General features: G+C 55.0%; 1 protein-coding gene across 2 annotated transcripts in view; it reads right to left on the minus strand.

Moving 5' to 3' along the window:
- EDA2R (ectodysplasin A2 receptor) overlaps window positions 89-13,490 on the minus strand; it is a 14,750-nt gene continuing 1,348 nt past the window's right edge. For both annotated transcript variants that reach the window (XM_021406365.1, XM_021406364.1), the window contains exons 2-9: window positions 9,738-9,846; window positions 8,953-9,131; window positions 8,076-8,161; window positions 7,641-7,805; window positions 7,014-7,160; window positions 6,174-6,664; window positions 5,556-5,604; window positions 89-5,151 (exon numbers count right to left, since the gene is read on the minus strand). In XM_021406365.1, the coding sequence (XP_021262040.1) occupies window positions 4,856-5,151; window positions 5,556-5,604; window positions 6,174-6,664; window positions 7,014-7,160; window positions 7,641-7,805; window positions 8,076-8,161; window positions 8,953-9,131; window positions 9,738-9,827 (1,503 nt within the window). In that variant the 5' untranslated portion in view covers window positions 9,828-9,846 and the 3' untranslated portion in view covers window positions 89-4,855. The remainder of the gene's footprint in view (window positions 5,152-5,555; window positions 5,605-6,173; window positions 6,665-7,013; window positions 7,161-7,640; window positions 7,806-8,075; window positions 8,162-8,952; window positions 9,132-9,737; window positions 9,847-13,490) is intronic.

A 13,490-nucleotide genomic window follows, 5' to 3' on the forward strand; every position in this document is an offset into this window, starting at 1 on the left:
CGTCCCCACACCCGGGGACACACGAGCACTGCACCCAGCCTGGGGGGGCAGCACCCCGCAGAGCCACAATGAAAACCCACCAAGCACCTCCACCTCTGGGATTTATTTAACTACATGTACACAGCATCCGACAGCACCACGTCTGGGTGGAATGTGGGGAACAAACACCCCGTATTTAACAAAAACTTAAGAGCTCCAGCTACTGTTTCATTTGAATACAGACAACATCCCAAAAAACAATGGAAATAACTAAACTTCAGAATTGTAATGCTAATGACATAGGAAAATTACAAAAATATAAATAACCCATTCACAACCTTGAAGAAATAACATCTACCATAAAAATTACCAGGTATTCCTAGAGGTAAACCATGGCTATAAAACGTTATTTATTTTCAGAAAAGCACCAGAATCTGCAATGTTAAGTAATCTAAACAAACTGTAGTGCATCTCTCCTTAGCACTTGCAGACTTCTGAATGTGTGCCCATACTGATCAAAAGCTTTCTGCAGTATTGCCTGCTCACGGAAGAGCACAGTGAAGGTACAATGCTTATAAACACCCTGTTCAAGAATAGCACCCAAGGATGTACTCATTACTTGTTCACTTTAATTGGATTTACGTATGCAAGTGTGTGCTTAGGAGCTTTCAGAACAGGACTGGACCAAAACCCATTGCATAAATTTTTCTGTAGATCAGACTTCCAGACAGCACTGGTGTCAAAACAATTGCTCGTTGCAGAAATCCCACTGCCCAAGAGTATTTCCATTGTTCAGTCCCAACTAAAGTTTGCACAGATGCTGAATTATTTTATTTCTTTCAACTTTCTTTGAGCCGTGCCAGCTTGGCACCAGTAGCTTCCTGAAGTTGAAATGCAAGATCTAACACTATGGGAACTTCCTTCCCGTACATTCCAATTGTTGTGCTGAAAATACTATTAAGGAGAAAAATCAGAAGTCAAGTATCAAGCCTATTAGTTCCCAGCTAAAGAAACCCATGCTCGCCTGCCCGCCCAGCGATGGCCACTATTTGCCCGTGTCAAACCGCAGCCTCGTGGCCCCATCTCGGGGCTCCTGCGGTCCCCCTCTTCTGAGGGCTTCCGCCTGGCAGTGAGGAGCAGCCCCATGGGCTTCAAGTGAGCTACATCCCAGCTGCTCTGGCAACGTGGCTGATGGGAGCCTGCTGCTGGCACAGGTTGATGGTGGCCGTAGGCAGCCCTGTCACACAGCACCGCAGCAGACATGGAGCACCGCCCGCGGCGGCTCACAGCGACACTGCAGGGGCTCTGGGTGGGCTCCACAGGGCCCAGGGACAGTGAAACAGTGACAACAGTTATAAAGTTAAAACAGCTAAAACACGGCGGCCGGCCCCGCACCGCCTCCTCAGCACCGCGGCAGAGGTAGGCTCTGAATGTGAGCAATATTGCTCAGGCATCAAACAGCTAAAATATAAAAGTTTCCCTTAAAAACTGTTATGAGAATGGGTCTGATTTCTTTAAAGAAGGAAAAAAAAAACCAACCAAATCTTTTTCTGTCCAGAGCCCACCTACATCAACACAAGTGTCCAGTGAGGGCAGGAGGGACAGAAGCCACCCCCCCGTGAAGCTCTGCAGCACACACTGTGGAGCTCTCGTTATCTGCTCCGTTCCTAATTCACTGCAGTGCTGCAGGGGCAGGAGCCGCAGCCTGGTCCCCACCAAGGGGCAGAGAAAGGAGCTCCCAGGGCACGGCATGAGGCACCAACCCAGCTTCACCTTCAGAGCCACAGCTGATAGCACAGCTGCACGATTGCTCCTGCCCCAACAGCTGCAGGTGAACTCATCACAGAGACATTAAATATTTGATTGTGTTATGTGATTAATCCAATACTCTCTCCTTGCTGCAGATGAACCTCAGATGAAAAAAAAAAAAGCTTAGCCCCAGGGCCCAGGGCTGTGTGTGCACCAGAAACACTTTCCCTGATGGCCCTGTAACAGAACAAGCACATCTCCAGAGCCTGGCTAGCCCCAGCCAAAGAGGGTGCAAGGTCTGACTGACATCTCTAGTTCTCACAAAGCAAAGAACAATGAAACAACTGCAACTCTGGAAGATATAAACAGCGGGAGAGAAAATGGTACATCCAGTGAAGCTATCCAGGCCTCCCGTTATCTGACCACATCCTGAGCACGTTCAAGTCTTAACAGCATTTAACAGGAGAAAAGGAGAAAAAAAAAAAAACAAACAAACCAGAACATCTATTAATATTGCTGTTGGGCAGATCTGAGGGAGGGCTGTGTTCCCAGAAAGTCGTGCACTTTTTCCAAGCACTGTGGTCAGATAAGAGGCAGAGCCTGGGGATGCCCCAGGCAGGGGAACAGTGCCACTTGCTGGCAGCCACCGCCCCGCTGGAACGGCCAGGGACAGCGCAGCCGGCCCCAGGGGGGAGGACACAGCGCTCAGATCCAGCTGCAGCCTTCAGCAAGGACATGGCACTCAGCAAGCATGTCCCAGGGGCCCTGGGGTACAGGCACTCAGGACCAATAGCCATCTGGCTGTGAGCAGCAGCTGCAAGGGGACAGCAGCACCAGGAAGGACAGAAATGGCCCGAGATGTCCACTAGACCCCAGGGGTGCAAGGAGCAAGACTAGGGCAAGGGGAGAAAGTTAGGCAGGGAAATGGACTCAGCAGGCACAAAATGGTGCAGAAAGAGGGGAGAAACAAGACAGGCTCATGCTCCCTGGTGTATCACCGGAGATGTCAACCCCAGGTCCCCTGCCTAAAGGCACTTCTGACTCTGATCTTCAGTGGGATCAGTGAGCACCAGCGCGAGGCCTCCCATCAGTGCCCCGAGGTCACCTTGCTGCCCCCAAATCCCTGGGTTTATCAAATCACAGCATAGTTTGGTCAGAGCACTGAAATGCTCAAGATTGAGCTCACAAGATGCAGGCAGCAAGTCACAGGTATACGCTTCTGGGCAGAGGCAGACAGACAGCTCAGCACAGCGTTGTCCCAGTGCAATCAGCAGGGAGCTGCGGGCTGACACCTCCCGCCCACCCTGCAGCAACCAGCTCCCAGCTTGGCCTTGTAGCAGCTGCTGGAGCCGGGCATGGCACAAAGACCTCAGCTCAGGGAACCTGCGTGACAGTCCTTCCATCGGACAACACTGCCAGGGAGGTGAGCTCCCACCAGTGCCGCTCAGCTGCTGCGCGCCATGACCTCAGCGGTGCAGGCATCCCTGCTGGGACAGGCATCCCCGCCACGGCGGGGCCGGGCGCGTGCCGGGCATCTCCCCCAGCTGACAGGGCCTCGCATTCCACCCACCCCCGCAGGGCCGCTCCCCGCATGCTGCGCTGGGATTTGCCCTCGACAAAAATCCTGGGGCGAGGGGATTGTGCGGGCACTGCTGCCTAAGGCAGGGCACGGTGTCCTGCTGCAAGTCACTCCGGCATGGGACACAAACCCTGCTTGTCAGAAGGCCCCCTGGAAGCCCCATGACACAGGGAGCTCCTGAAGCCGGCGGTACAGAGCAGTGAGGCAGCCACCAGCCCTGCAAGCTGCCCCACAGCTCTGCGCCCAAACTCGTGGGGAGTCTCATGCAGGCCAAACTGCTGCAAGCCCTGACAAATCCATCAGGAGCAAATTAAATGTGGAAGGGTGTTCCCTCCCTAACAGCTACTTCCAGAAATGAGAAAATTAACTCATTTTTAGGCAGAAAAAAACCAAACCAACTTAAAACAAGCCTGCTCTGCTGTCGTTGGCACAGGGACTCCAACGCTCCCCACAGCGCAGCCATGGTCATGAGCTTCGGTCTCCAGCCAGCCCCAGTGTGCCTGGCAGTGGCCGGGCACCAGCCGCACTCCGCGGTGCAGCAGAAGGCAGTGAAGGGTCCCGGCCTCCAGCACTCTGCTGCACCCAGCACCAATGCTGGAGCCACACCAGGCAGGCAGCACATGGATGCACTGGCACAGTACAGCAGAGGTGGTCACCAGCAGACTGGGGAGTGAACACACTGCCCCAGGCAGGGAGCAGCACAGCGCTGCATCCAACAAAAACCCACACCAAAGTATTCTGGTACTGAAAGAAAACTGTACTCCTTTAAGAAAACCGTACCATTTCAAGTAAAGGAAATGAATTTAAACATGCCAAATGCTGCAATGGCACTGAGAATGACTGCGTGACTCCCAGCCACACAGTGATGGTCATGCAGGTCCTCCTCCAGGAACTGCATCTCCAGTGCACAGAGAGCAGAGAACAGAGATTCAACTCAAAGTAGGAACAGGAATCCAGAAAAACATAGTATGGGCCAAAGGAAAAAGTTCTGAAAAACTGGAATGGGAGAGAAGTGATAGTTGGCCCTGTCAGTGAGCAGTACACAACTGAGGAGAAGCCAGCAAACATCAGCACTGTTGGTGTGGAAGACACCCCGAGGCCTCCAGAGCCCCTCATGGCTCATTGTGCCAGCAGAGGAAGGTGCTGGGAAGGAGATCTGCCATGACCAAGGACCTCACAGAATTGATCCCAATGCCAACAGCTCACAAAGGACTAGGCTTTCTACACACCGACAGGCACAGCAACTGTGACATTGCTATGCTGCTGGACATGGGAGTAAGTACAGCTGAAGAAAAAAGAACAGCAGGAGCTGAGCACAGCGTCTCCCAGGAGTGACAGCTGTGAGAACGCACGGTGCTGTCACCTCCCCAGCTCCTCTGCTCTTCAACAAGGAAGGATGCTCCTCCTTGCATGCTTCTATTCCACAATGCAAAGACCATCTCCCCACATGCATGTTAGAGAGATGATGTGACCACAGGGCTACCAGATCCTCTCCCGTACCAGTACACACAGTGCTTGCAGTTTCCTCTGTCCCTTCCCTGCCTTCTCCTAGCACTGGCGGCCCTGGATCTGGCTGAGAGCGAAGTGGTCACACAGCAGGAGCAAGGCGTCGAAGCGCTGCAGTCGCTGCAGAGCCTGGGCCAGCCGAGGAATGGTGACCGTGTCTCCCGAGTAGGTGAGGTGGGCGACGAGCTGCTCAAATCCAGAAATCCGGCCCAGCAACTGAGGCATGACTCCCAGCTCCAGTGCCACATGGCTGAAGTTCTTCACACCGTTCAAGGAAGGGTCTAACAAGAAAGCCAGTGACTGCACCAAGGAATGGGGCAGCTCTGCAACAGGGAGACCTGGGGACGGCAATACAGTAAAGTGGGGTTAGAAATCATGTCCAGCTTGGGTGAAAAATAAACAGTAGCCAGATTCAAGCCCCAGCCCTGCTGAACAGGTAAAACATCTGCCTGCCATAGCAGGTTTCTCCTCCAGCATTGCTTTCAGAGCCCAGAAGCACAGAGCTGGGCCAGTCCTGGGGAGGCTGGTAACAGGTGACAACCCACCCTCAGACCACTTCAGGCAGTACCACAGAAAATCTGCCCTGGAAACTAGACTGAAGGCCATGAAAGTTAGCCAAACTTCTGTGGTGAGGGGCACCTCCATGCAGCCAAGATGGGCTTTTGAAGGAGCTCCTTTCCAAAATCTCTCTCTCTGCTGTCTCAGTCCATAGTGAACCAAGATGAGGCTGGAAGCCACTTACCCTTCATCGTACTGCTGATCTGAGTCACAAGGCTCTGGGCATCATTCACCTGGCAAGATAAAGATTCCAAGGTTAGGGACGGTCTGACAGCAACAGTGATCCCTGCCAGTGCTCCCAGACCCATCACGGAGGTTCAAAGGAACGGCACTTGTCCTTCCAGCACTACTGCCCTATGAGCTAACAGCCTCTGAGGGCTGTTCCCAGGCCCCCCAGCAGCAAACTGCTTCCACAAACGCAGACGGGGAGCTAAGCTAGTAAACAGCTAGAAAATGCTTTTTTTTTTTTAATTTTAAACCAGGTATTTTCTGAACTTCAGTTACATTAGTGATGGGGTTCATCACAAGCTAACCTGTGCAAGTTAACAAGATAATCAGCTGCTCCAGGGCTTCTGCCTGACCCACAGACAGCGATCCTCACCCACTCCCAAACATGCCATGAAACACCTGGCAAACCAGTTTTGGTAGTTACCAAGTCAGCCAGACACAGATGGCAGTTCGGTGCACGGCAGTCACCTCAGACACAGTGACCCCAACTGCCAGGAACCCATGTTCCCTGAGCACCAACCTCCTGTGCCCGAGGCACAGTCTGTGTGAGGGCACTTCACGGCGCTGCGCTTACCTGCCGCTCCCTGCTCTCGGTGCCGGGGCTCTGCATGGTGGGGGACATGCCCCTCACTGGGCCCATGCCGAGCCCGCTGCCGGCCTCCAGTGCTGCACTGCCGCTCTCCTTGGGGGCTGTCCGGCTCCCCGCTTCTTCTGACCGCTCACTGCCCACGAACTCCATCTGGGAGGAGAATTTCTGCAGGTCGAGCTCAGTGCACTCCACCGGGGTGTGGGGCCACTTGTGCTGCATCTCAGAGGCGCAGGAGGAGAGCGGGGCCAGGGCCTCCGCTGGGCCCGGCCTGAGGTCAGAGGGGGCCATAGCGGTGGCCCGGTGCTCGGCACAGCCTCGCATCAGGGGCTGGCTCTCCAGGCCGCTCCTGGCCAGCTGGCCCTTGGGCACAGGGCTGCCTGCCACGGCCGGTGGCAGCTCCAGCTCGGGCTGGGCAGGCGGCAGCTGGAGGCCGATGGCTTCTCCCTCTGAAATGAACTGAACCGCTTCCACCGGGCCTGAAATTGGAAAGGCTGCAGTTCAGCACAACCCAGCCCTGCCCCATCCCACCTCCCAGCCGCACCCTCAGGCCTCAGCCCAGCACAGAGAGGCTCAAGAGCTCCTCTGCAAAGCTCCATCCTGTCTGTGCCACCCCTATGACAGCAAGGACATGGCTGGGTGGAGGCTGGGAACAACTGGAGCCCATTGAGAGTGTGCCTTGTATAAAACTTGCATGCAGTTTTTAAGAGAAGTGCCAAACTATCCAGCTCTTCCCCTCTTCACAAAGTCTAAGCACTTCTTAAGACAGTGCAGCTGGGAGCCCAGCATGTTCCCCCTTCCCGCAGAGCACACCGAGAGCCGTGGTACCTTCTGTCTGCCTGTAGCAGGGGCTGAGGTTCTTCATGCCCAGGCAGCAGGGGCCAGACATCTTCTCCTCACATAGAAACCTGCCGGGCACTGACGAGGTGGGGAACATCGCCCGTTGTCCTGAGAAGTTCTGTGTCCGCAGGAAGACTTGGACATAGAGAAGAACCAGTGTGAGTGAGGGCTTGGCTTGTGGCCCCAGCATGCCCTCAACTGTCCAGAACATTGGCCGATGAGGAGCTCCAACACCCAACCGCTCTGACAGCCCCGGCTGGGGCCATGCAGCACTCCCTCCCACCTCAGCACTTCCCAGCCCTCATCCTCCAAAAACCACTTGGCATCCACCGGCTCAGCAAGAGAGAATGCCAACTTTGATAGTGAAATTATATTCTACTGCGCCTTATGGTACAGGGGACAGGGAGGCTTCTTGGTATCTTTGTGCAGACACAAGAAAGCAAAAGAGAATTGCAGATGTAAGAAGCAGGATGAGGTATTTATTCTCTGTGAACAGAGGAATGTTTGATTGACTTTCAAGACTCGAGGCAATGCTCTACCCAGCAAGGAAGGGGCCTGGAACGTGTGCAAACAGCAAAGGCAGAAGGGAGACATGCGCAGCATGCATGGACTCACCTCGCTGGCACTGGCTCTTCCAGAATCGCTTGCAGTAAATGATGGAGAGGGCCAGAAGCACCAGCACGATGATGACCAGGGCACTACTGGTCAGGGCAAGCAGGGCTGTGTCCTGTGGCGGCACCGTGGGGACTGCCACTTTCACCAGGTTTGTTCTGGATCGACCTGCACACAGCAGTCTGAGCTTTACAGCCTGACCAGAGGCTGCAGCACTTCAGGCCACCCTCCCCGCCCCATCCACCTTCACACGTAATGAACACACTTCTTCCAAGGTGTCCATGTGGGACAGGGGCTTGGTGTTGTAGAGAGCAAATTGCATCTCTACAATGGTACAGGAGCACAGCCAAGCAGCTCTGACATGCGCATGTCAGCTCTGTGCGTGGCTTCCCTGCCCTGTCCTCCCACTTCCCCCACTCCCAGGGCTGTGTCACTTACACTGGGGCTCGGAGGAGGGTGTTTGCTTGGTGCAGGGGATGCACTCCCAGTCCAGCTGCCCACTGAGCCGTGCCTTGCGGTAAAACCTGTGAGAGAGCAGAGTGGGCTGTCAGCAGGGCCAGAGCCAGGCCTGCTGCAGGAAGCAGCCGAGTGTTCCTTCATGCTGCAGCAAGCCAGGATGGCTCCAGGCATCACGACTCCCTCGGACGCCAGCTAAGCAGTGCTCAGAGCTACTCTTCACTTCTGTAGTTGTTTTGCCAAGGAGTGACATCATCTGGAGACAGCCTCCCTCCCCCTCCCTGGGTCTTGCTAACAGAGGGCGATGGTGATTAATGGCTCCACAAAACCACAAAAAAACTTCAGCTAGCAACTCCATCTGGGAAGAAACTCAAAACCCTGAACTCTGAAATTCCTCTGTTACCAATCACATTGCTCACGAGCAAACCGTCTGCAGCTCTTTGGTCCTTCATGGGCTGTCTGTACAGAGCAGTCCTGGCTTCAGAAACTCCTTAAAAAAAATCAGCTGAGGTCAACAGCCACAGAAACCACAGTGTCCTCTGTATGGCTGTGCTCAGGGTGTGGTTTTCACCCTCCTCTTTGGAGGCCGCTAATTGCAGTGGTCTGCAGCCACTCATCCCCAGGAGGCCAGCCACCCTTGTGACCACAGCTCAGGCTGAAGCCTTCCACTGCTCTGCTCTCCTGGGAGCTCCCAGCTCCTTTCTCGTGACTATGAGTGCCGTGTCCTCAAAGAGAACACCAGGGTTTATCCTGAGCACCATGGGAGAAATGCCCTCCAACAAAGCACCTCCAGCTAACCCCTGCCTGTGTGCTCCCCTTGGTGCCACCGGCGCTGCCCACCCAGCCCAGCCCCACTCACCCTGGCAGGCATTCCCCACACACTGCGTTGGCTGTCGCTGTGCAGTTGGACTTCTGGATGCGGTTGATGAGGGCGCAGGACAGGCAGGGCTTGCAGCCATGATGGCCCCAGCTGTCCTTAAACTTCCTGGGAGGGCAAGCAACGCACTGTGCATCCCCCCCTACACCATCACCACAGTCCTGCAAGACATGAGGTTTGGTTTATGGCAGTGAGGAACCGCCTCAGGGCCAAGAGCAGGCAGCCTCACGCCTGATGTCATGGGGAGGCTGTGCTTTGACTGGCAGCAGCCCACAGGCAGCCTCGGTCCCTGCAGCATGTGTCAGAAGGCAGGAACACGCCGCAGGGCTGACCCAGAGGGACTGCTGGAGACTGGACACAGCCCGGTGCCATGGCCAGGGCCACACAGCAGTGCCTCACTGTGCCCACCAGCCTGTGGCCTGGCCTGTACCGAGAGCTCAGGAAGGAGAGAACAGCTTTCTGAGAAGGGCTGCAGAACGGCAGCTGTACCTGGGGCCACCAGAAGGAAACTGAGATTTTCTTTGGCAAAAAGGAAAGAGGACAACCTGAGCAGCAGCATGGAATCCCTCCCAGTTTTTGCTTCCATCTTCTCACTCTTCTATCCAGCATGAGTGAAACCCTTCACCTTCCCTTCCTACCGAGTGTAAGCTCTTCCCAACATACAGAGATCCAAGATCATCCCTCTTAACAAGGATTAGCAGAGAATCCACCCTGCACTGTGAAAACCATGGTGCTGGGTAATTCCTGGTTCTTCAAGAGCCATTTACCTTGGAGAGCTCCTGCCCAGGCATGCAGCTCCTGCACAGCACGCACTTCCCATGCTCATCCAGGTACTCGCTCTCCTGGCAGCCCATCATGGCTGGGAGGTGCTGGTACCTGAAGGGAGGAAGGGAAAGCAGAGTTCACACAAGTCCCAACACTCTAGCGGAGTAGTGTGCCCTTTTCTGGGCAAAAGCTTCCACACCGGCCAGGAGACAGCCTGCACTTCTTATACACCAAGAATGTCACTTTGGCAGCAGTGAGGCCGCCTGATCTCACCCACGCAGCAGTCTGCACCGAGAGCTCAGGAAGCAGAGAAGAGGCTTTCTGGGAAAGGCTGCAGATGAACTCTGCTTTTGCTGCCACATTGCATTACTCACAGTGGAAGAAAAAAAAGTCATCTTCAATACTAAGCTGGACACAGTGACCACTGAAGCCAGTTTGGCAGTCAGTCAGTGGATTCTCCTGCACCAGCTGTATTTTAGGGCATCCCAGACCATTAGACAGAGAGGAGTCCCAGCTCAGGGAGATGGCGGCTGAGCTCTGATCAGAGCCATGGCACTGCATCCCAGACAGGAGACACACAGTGCCCTGCGGGCTGCTCACGCTCCTGCACCGCAGAAGTTTCAGTGTGGTATGGACTCACTCGCAGCAGTCTTGGAGGGCCAGCAGAACTGCACCCATCTACTGGCAAAATGCAGATAGAGCCTTTCTGAGGGGAATTCATGGTCAGCTGAAACTAACAGCAGAGCTTCCCCAGCCTCAGCGGAGCCAGGATTTCTACTTCCAGTGAGGATGGCTCGTGGGAGAACTTGGGATCAGTGTCACCGAGAACAAGCAACAAAACCTGAAGCCATGAAACAGAGCAACTCATTCACAGCTTCAGGGCCGCCTGTGCTCTTCTGTATATTCTAGGTGAGTTCTCAACCTGATGACAAAAAACAGAATAAAATCCATCCCACTACACTCTTAATTTGGCTTCTCTCCGAAGCTGGTGCAGCAGCCAGGAGAGGAGCAGCACTCTGCCTGAGAGCCAGACCTGCTCGTGTCTCAGCACCCACCAGGAGCAGGAGGCGCTGGGAATGCTCTTCTGAAGAGCACCTGGGAAGTCTGGCACTGCCTGACAGCCCCAGGGCAGCACTCAGTAAGATGGTCTCAGCCAGCCTCCCGGGAAGGGGACGGCTCGGCCCCCATCCCCTGCACTGCTGGCAGGCATGGACACCGGATCCACAGCACGCAGCTCCGGGGGCTCTGCTCCGGGTCCAGCCCCCCCTGCTGCCCCTGGACGCACAGCTGGCCGCGCTCCGAGTCGGAACGATCGGGATTCATTCATTAGGGATGAAGTCTCCCCCGGACAAGCTTAGAAGGTGAGTCACCACTCACTGCTGCTCACGCGCACGGCCAGCGTCTCGCTTGCTGCAAGGAGAGGCAGTGAGAGCCGGCGAGGATTGGACGTGAAGACATGGGGCGATGAGGAGCTAAGGGAGCTAAATTTATCTGGCAAGCATCTCGGGAGGGGCACAATCACAGCCTATTAATAGCATAAAGGTTACTGACGTTATAGAATAAATAAAGGAAATTCGTCATCATCTCAGAAGGTGGCGAAGAGGAACCTCTCTCTGTGCCAATGTCAGGGGACGAGCGCTCAGGTTCGGAGTTAGGACCTGCCATGTGCTGCATGCAGGAGGACGAGGAGCAGGCGCCCAGCTCAGGGCTCACTGCTGCATGTGTCCTGCAGGGGCTCTGGTACCCATGGCCAACCCACAGAGAGGGAGATGGGACTTCAGGCTGCCTGCCACCAGCTCTCTGAGGCATCGTGGTGGTACGAGGAAGGAATATGGGTGAAAAAGGGATCTTTTTGGTGAAACTGTCCGGCTACTACAGCTTGTGCTGGCACAAACTCTCCCTCTCACATATTTACACGTGCTTCTCCACTTTGGAAGGGTTTGCAGATACAGATGCACCCCTCACATCCTATCTCTCACAGAGAGACACAGCTTAGAACAATTTCCCCTACAGAGAAAGTTAGACAGGCAGAAGGGATCCCACACCGCCAGCACGGGGCGCTGCGGGCACATCAGGGCACAACTGCCAGCACGGGCCGGGCTGCTGCTGCCTGGTCAATATACTGATGAGTGGGATGAAAGCTTTCGTCAGTACCTGGCATCAAATTTGGAGCTGTCGGATTTATTCTATTTTAACAATATCAGAATCAAGAAATTTAATTTGTATATGAAGCATACATCCAAAACATCATAGCACTGCCTTCATAGTTTCTGATAGCCTGATTAGCAGCTACAACAACCGGTCCTCATTAGGAGCACGTAAATAAAAACAAATGACAAAGCACTCCTGCCTCCCTGAAAGCCACACGGGCCCTTCAGGTGACTGCCACAGAGGAACATCAGCAGGGATGGGATCACTGCGCACCAGCTGGCAGGAAGCAAAATGTACCGCCGATGCTTTAAGGTGTGCAAAATCTTCCAGCATAGCCACTGTGCTACTGCTCAGACAGCAAAACTATGAATGGTAATGAATGAGTTTCACTGCATGAGATAAAAAGCATTGCAGCAAAGTGACAGTGCTGCACTCTTACCTCTGCAACAGTTTTGATTGTCCTTTCCTCATGAAAATTTAGCTGTGAAGACAACTAAACTATATGGGATCTATATTTAGACATTTCTTTTGTGCCCAAATAATGGGTTCTGGTAGAGAACCAAAACGAGGAAGAAATGAATGAACTGGTACAAAAATGTCCCCAAAGCAACCATTGGTGGCCCAGGGCCAGGCAACCGGGCACTGAGCAGAGTCAGGGAACAGCAGCACTGGGCTGCCACCAACACGGCCTCAGATGAGACACAGGTACAGACTGAAAAGTAGAACTGGAGAGAACAAAAATCCTAAATAACAACTGCAAATGAAAAGGAAGGGAAAAGAGAAATGTTGTCCCAAAAATATGACTGCATGCTGCGCGTGTGGCCATGCCCAGCCCCCACCTCCTCCCTTGCCACTCTCTGTGCTCAGATCCCTCCAGCCACCAACCTGAGCCCCGAGCAGCATGGAGCGGCTCTGCCCCATGGGGCGCCTGGGGACCAAAATGGGAAAAATGGGCTCAGTCGGAATCACTCACACGGATTAACACCAGGAAGGAACAACTATCGTGCAATTTGAATGACAGTTAGGAACAAGATCATTTGCCATCAGTACTTATTCAGTACAGCTTCACTGTGCTCGCAGGAATGCTCAGTGCCCATTCATGGCACCTGCACGGGGTGATCGTGGCACCTCGCGCCCCACCGGCAAACAGCCGCTCTGTGCCCCACCGCAGCGAACCTCGCGCGAAGATGAGGCGCGAATGAGCGGCGGCGTTTCTCGTGCCAACAGCCGCAGCTCCCGGGGCCAGGACGGCGGAGTTTGGGCTCAAACGATCCGACGTGGCCATAACGGGAAGCGCTGCCCTCAGCGACGCGGAGCGCGTCACATCCACGAGCGGCGCTGCCCCCCAGTTCGCCGCGGCTCGGCCCACGCGCGCCGCCGCCGCCCGACCCCGGTCCGACCGCGGGACAAAGCTCGGTCCCCGCCGGCGCCCCCCGCCGCAGGAAGGCGGCAGCGCGCCGGGATATGCCCGGGCACGTCTCGGCGAGGGGCTCCCGGCCCGCAGCCGCACGGCCGCCCCGCACAGACACCCGCACCCTCGGCCCCGATCTCCGGTCCCCGCCCTCCTGCACGGGCACCCCGCGCCGCGCGCTCGGAAGTTACCG

Source organism: Numida meleagris, chromosome 8 (assembly GCF_002078875.1).
Source record: "Numida meleagris isolate 19003 breed g44 Domestic line chromosome 8, NumMel1.0, whole genome shotgun sequence".
Lineage (NCBI taxonomy): Eukaryota > Metazoa > Chordata > Aves > Galliformes > Numididae > Numida > Numida meleagris.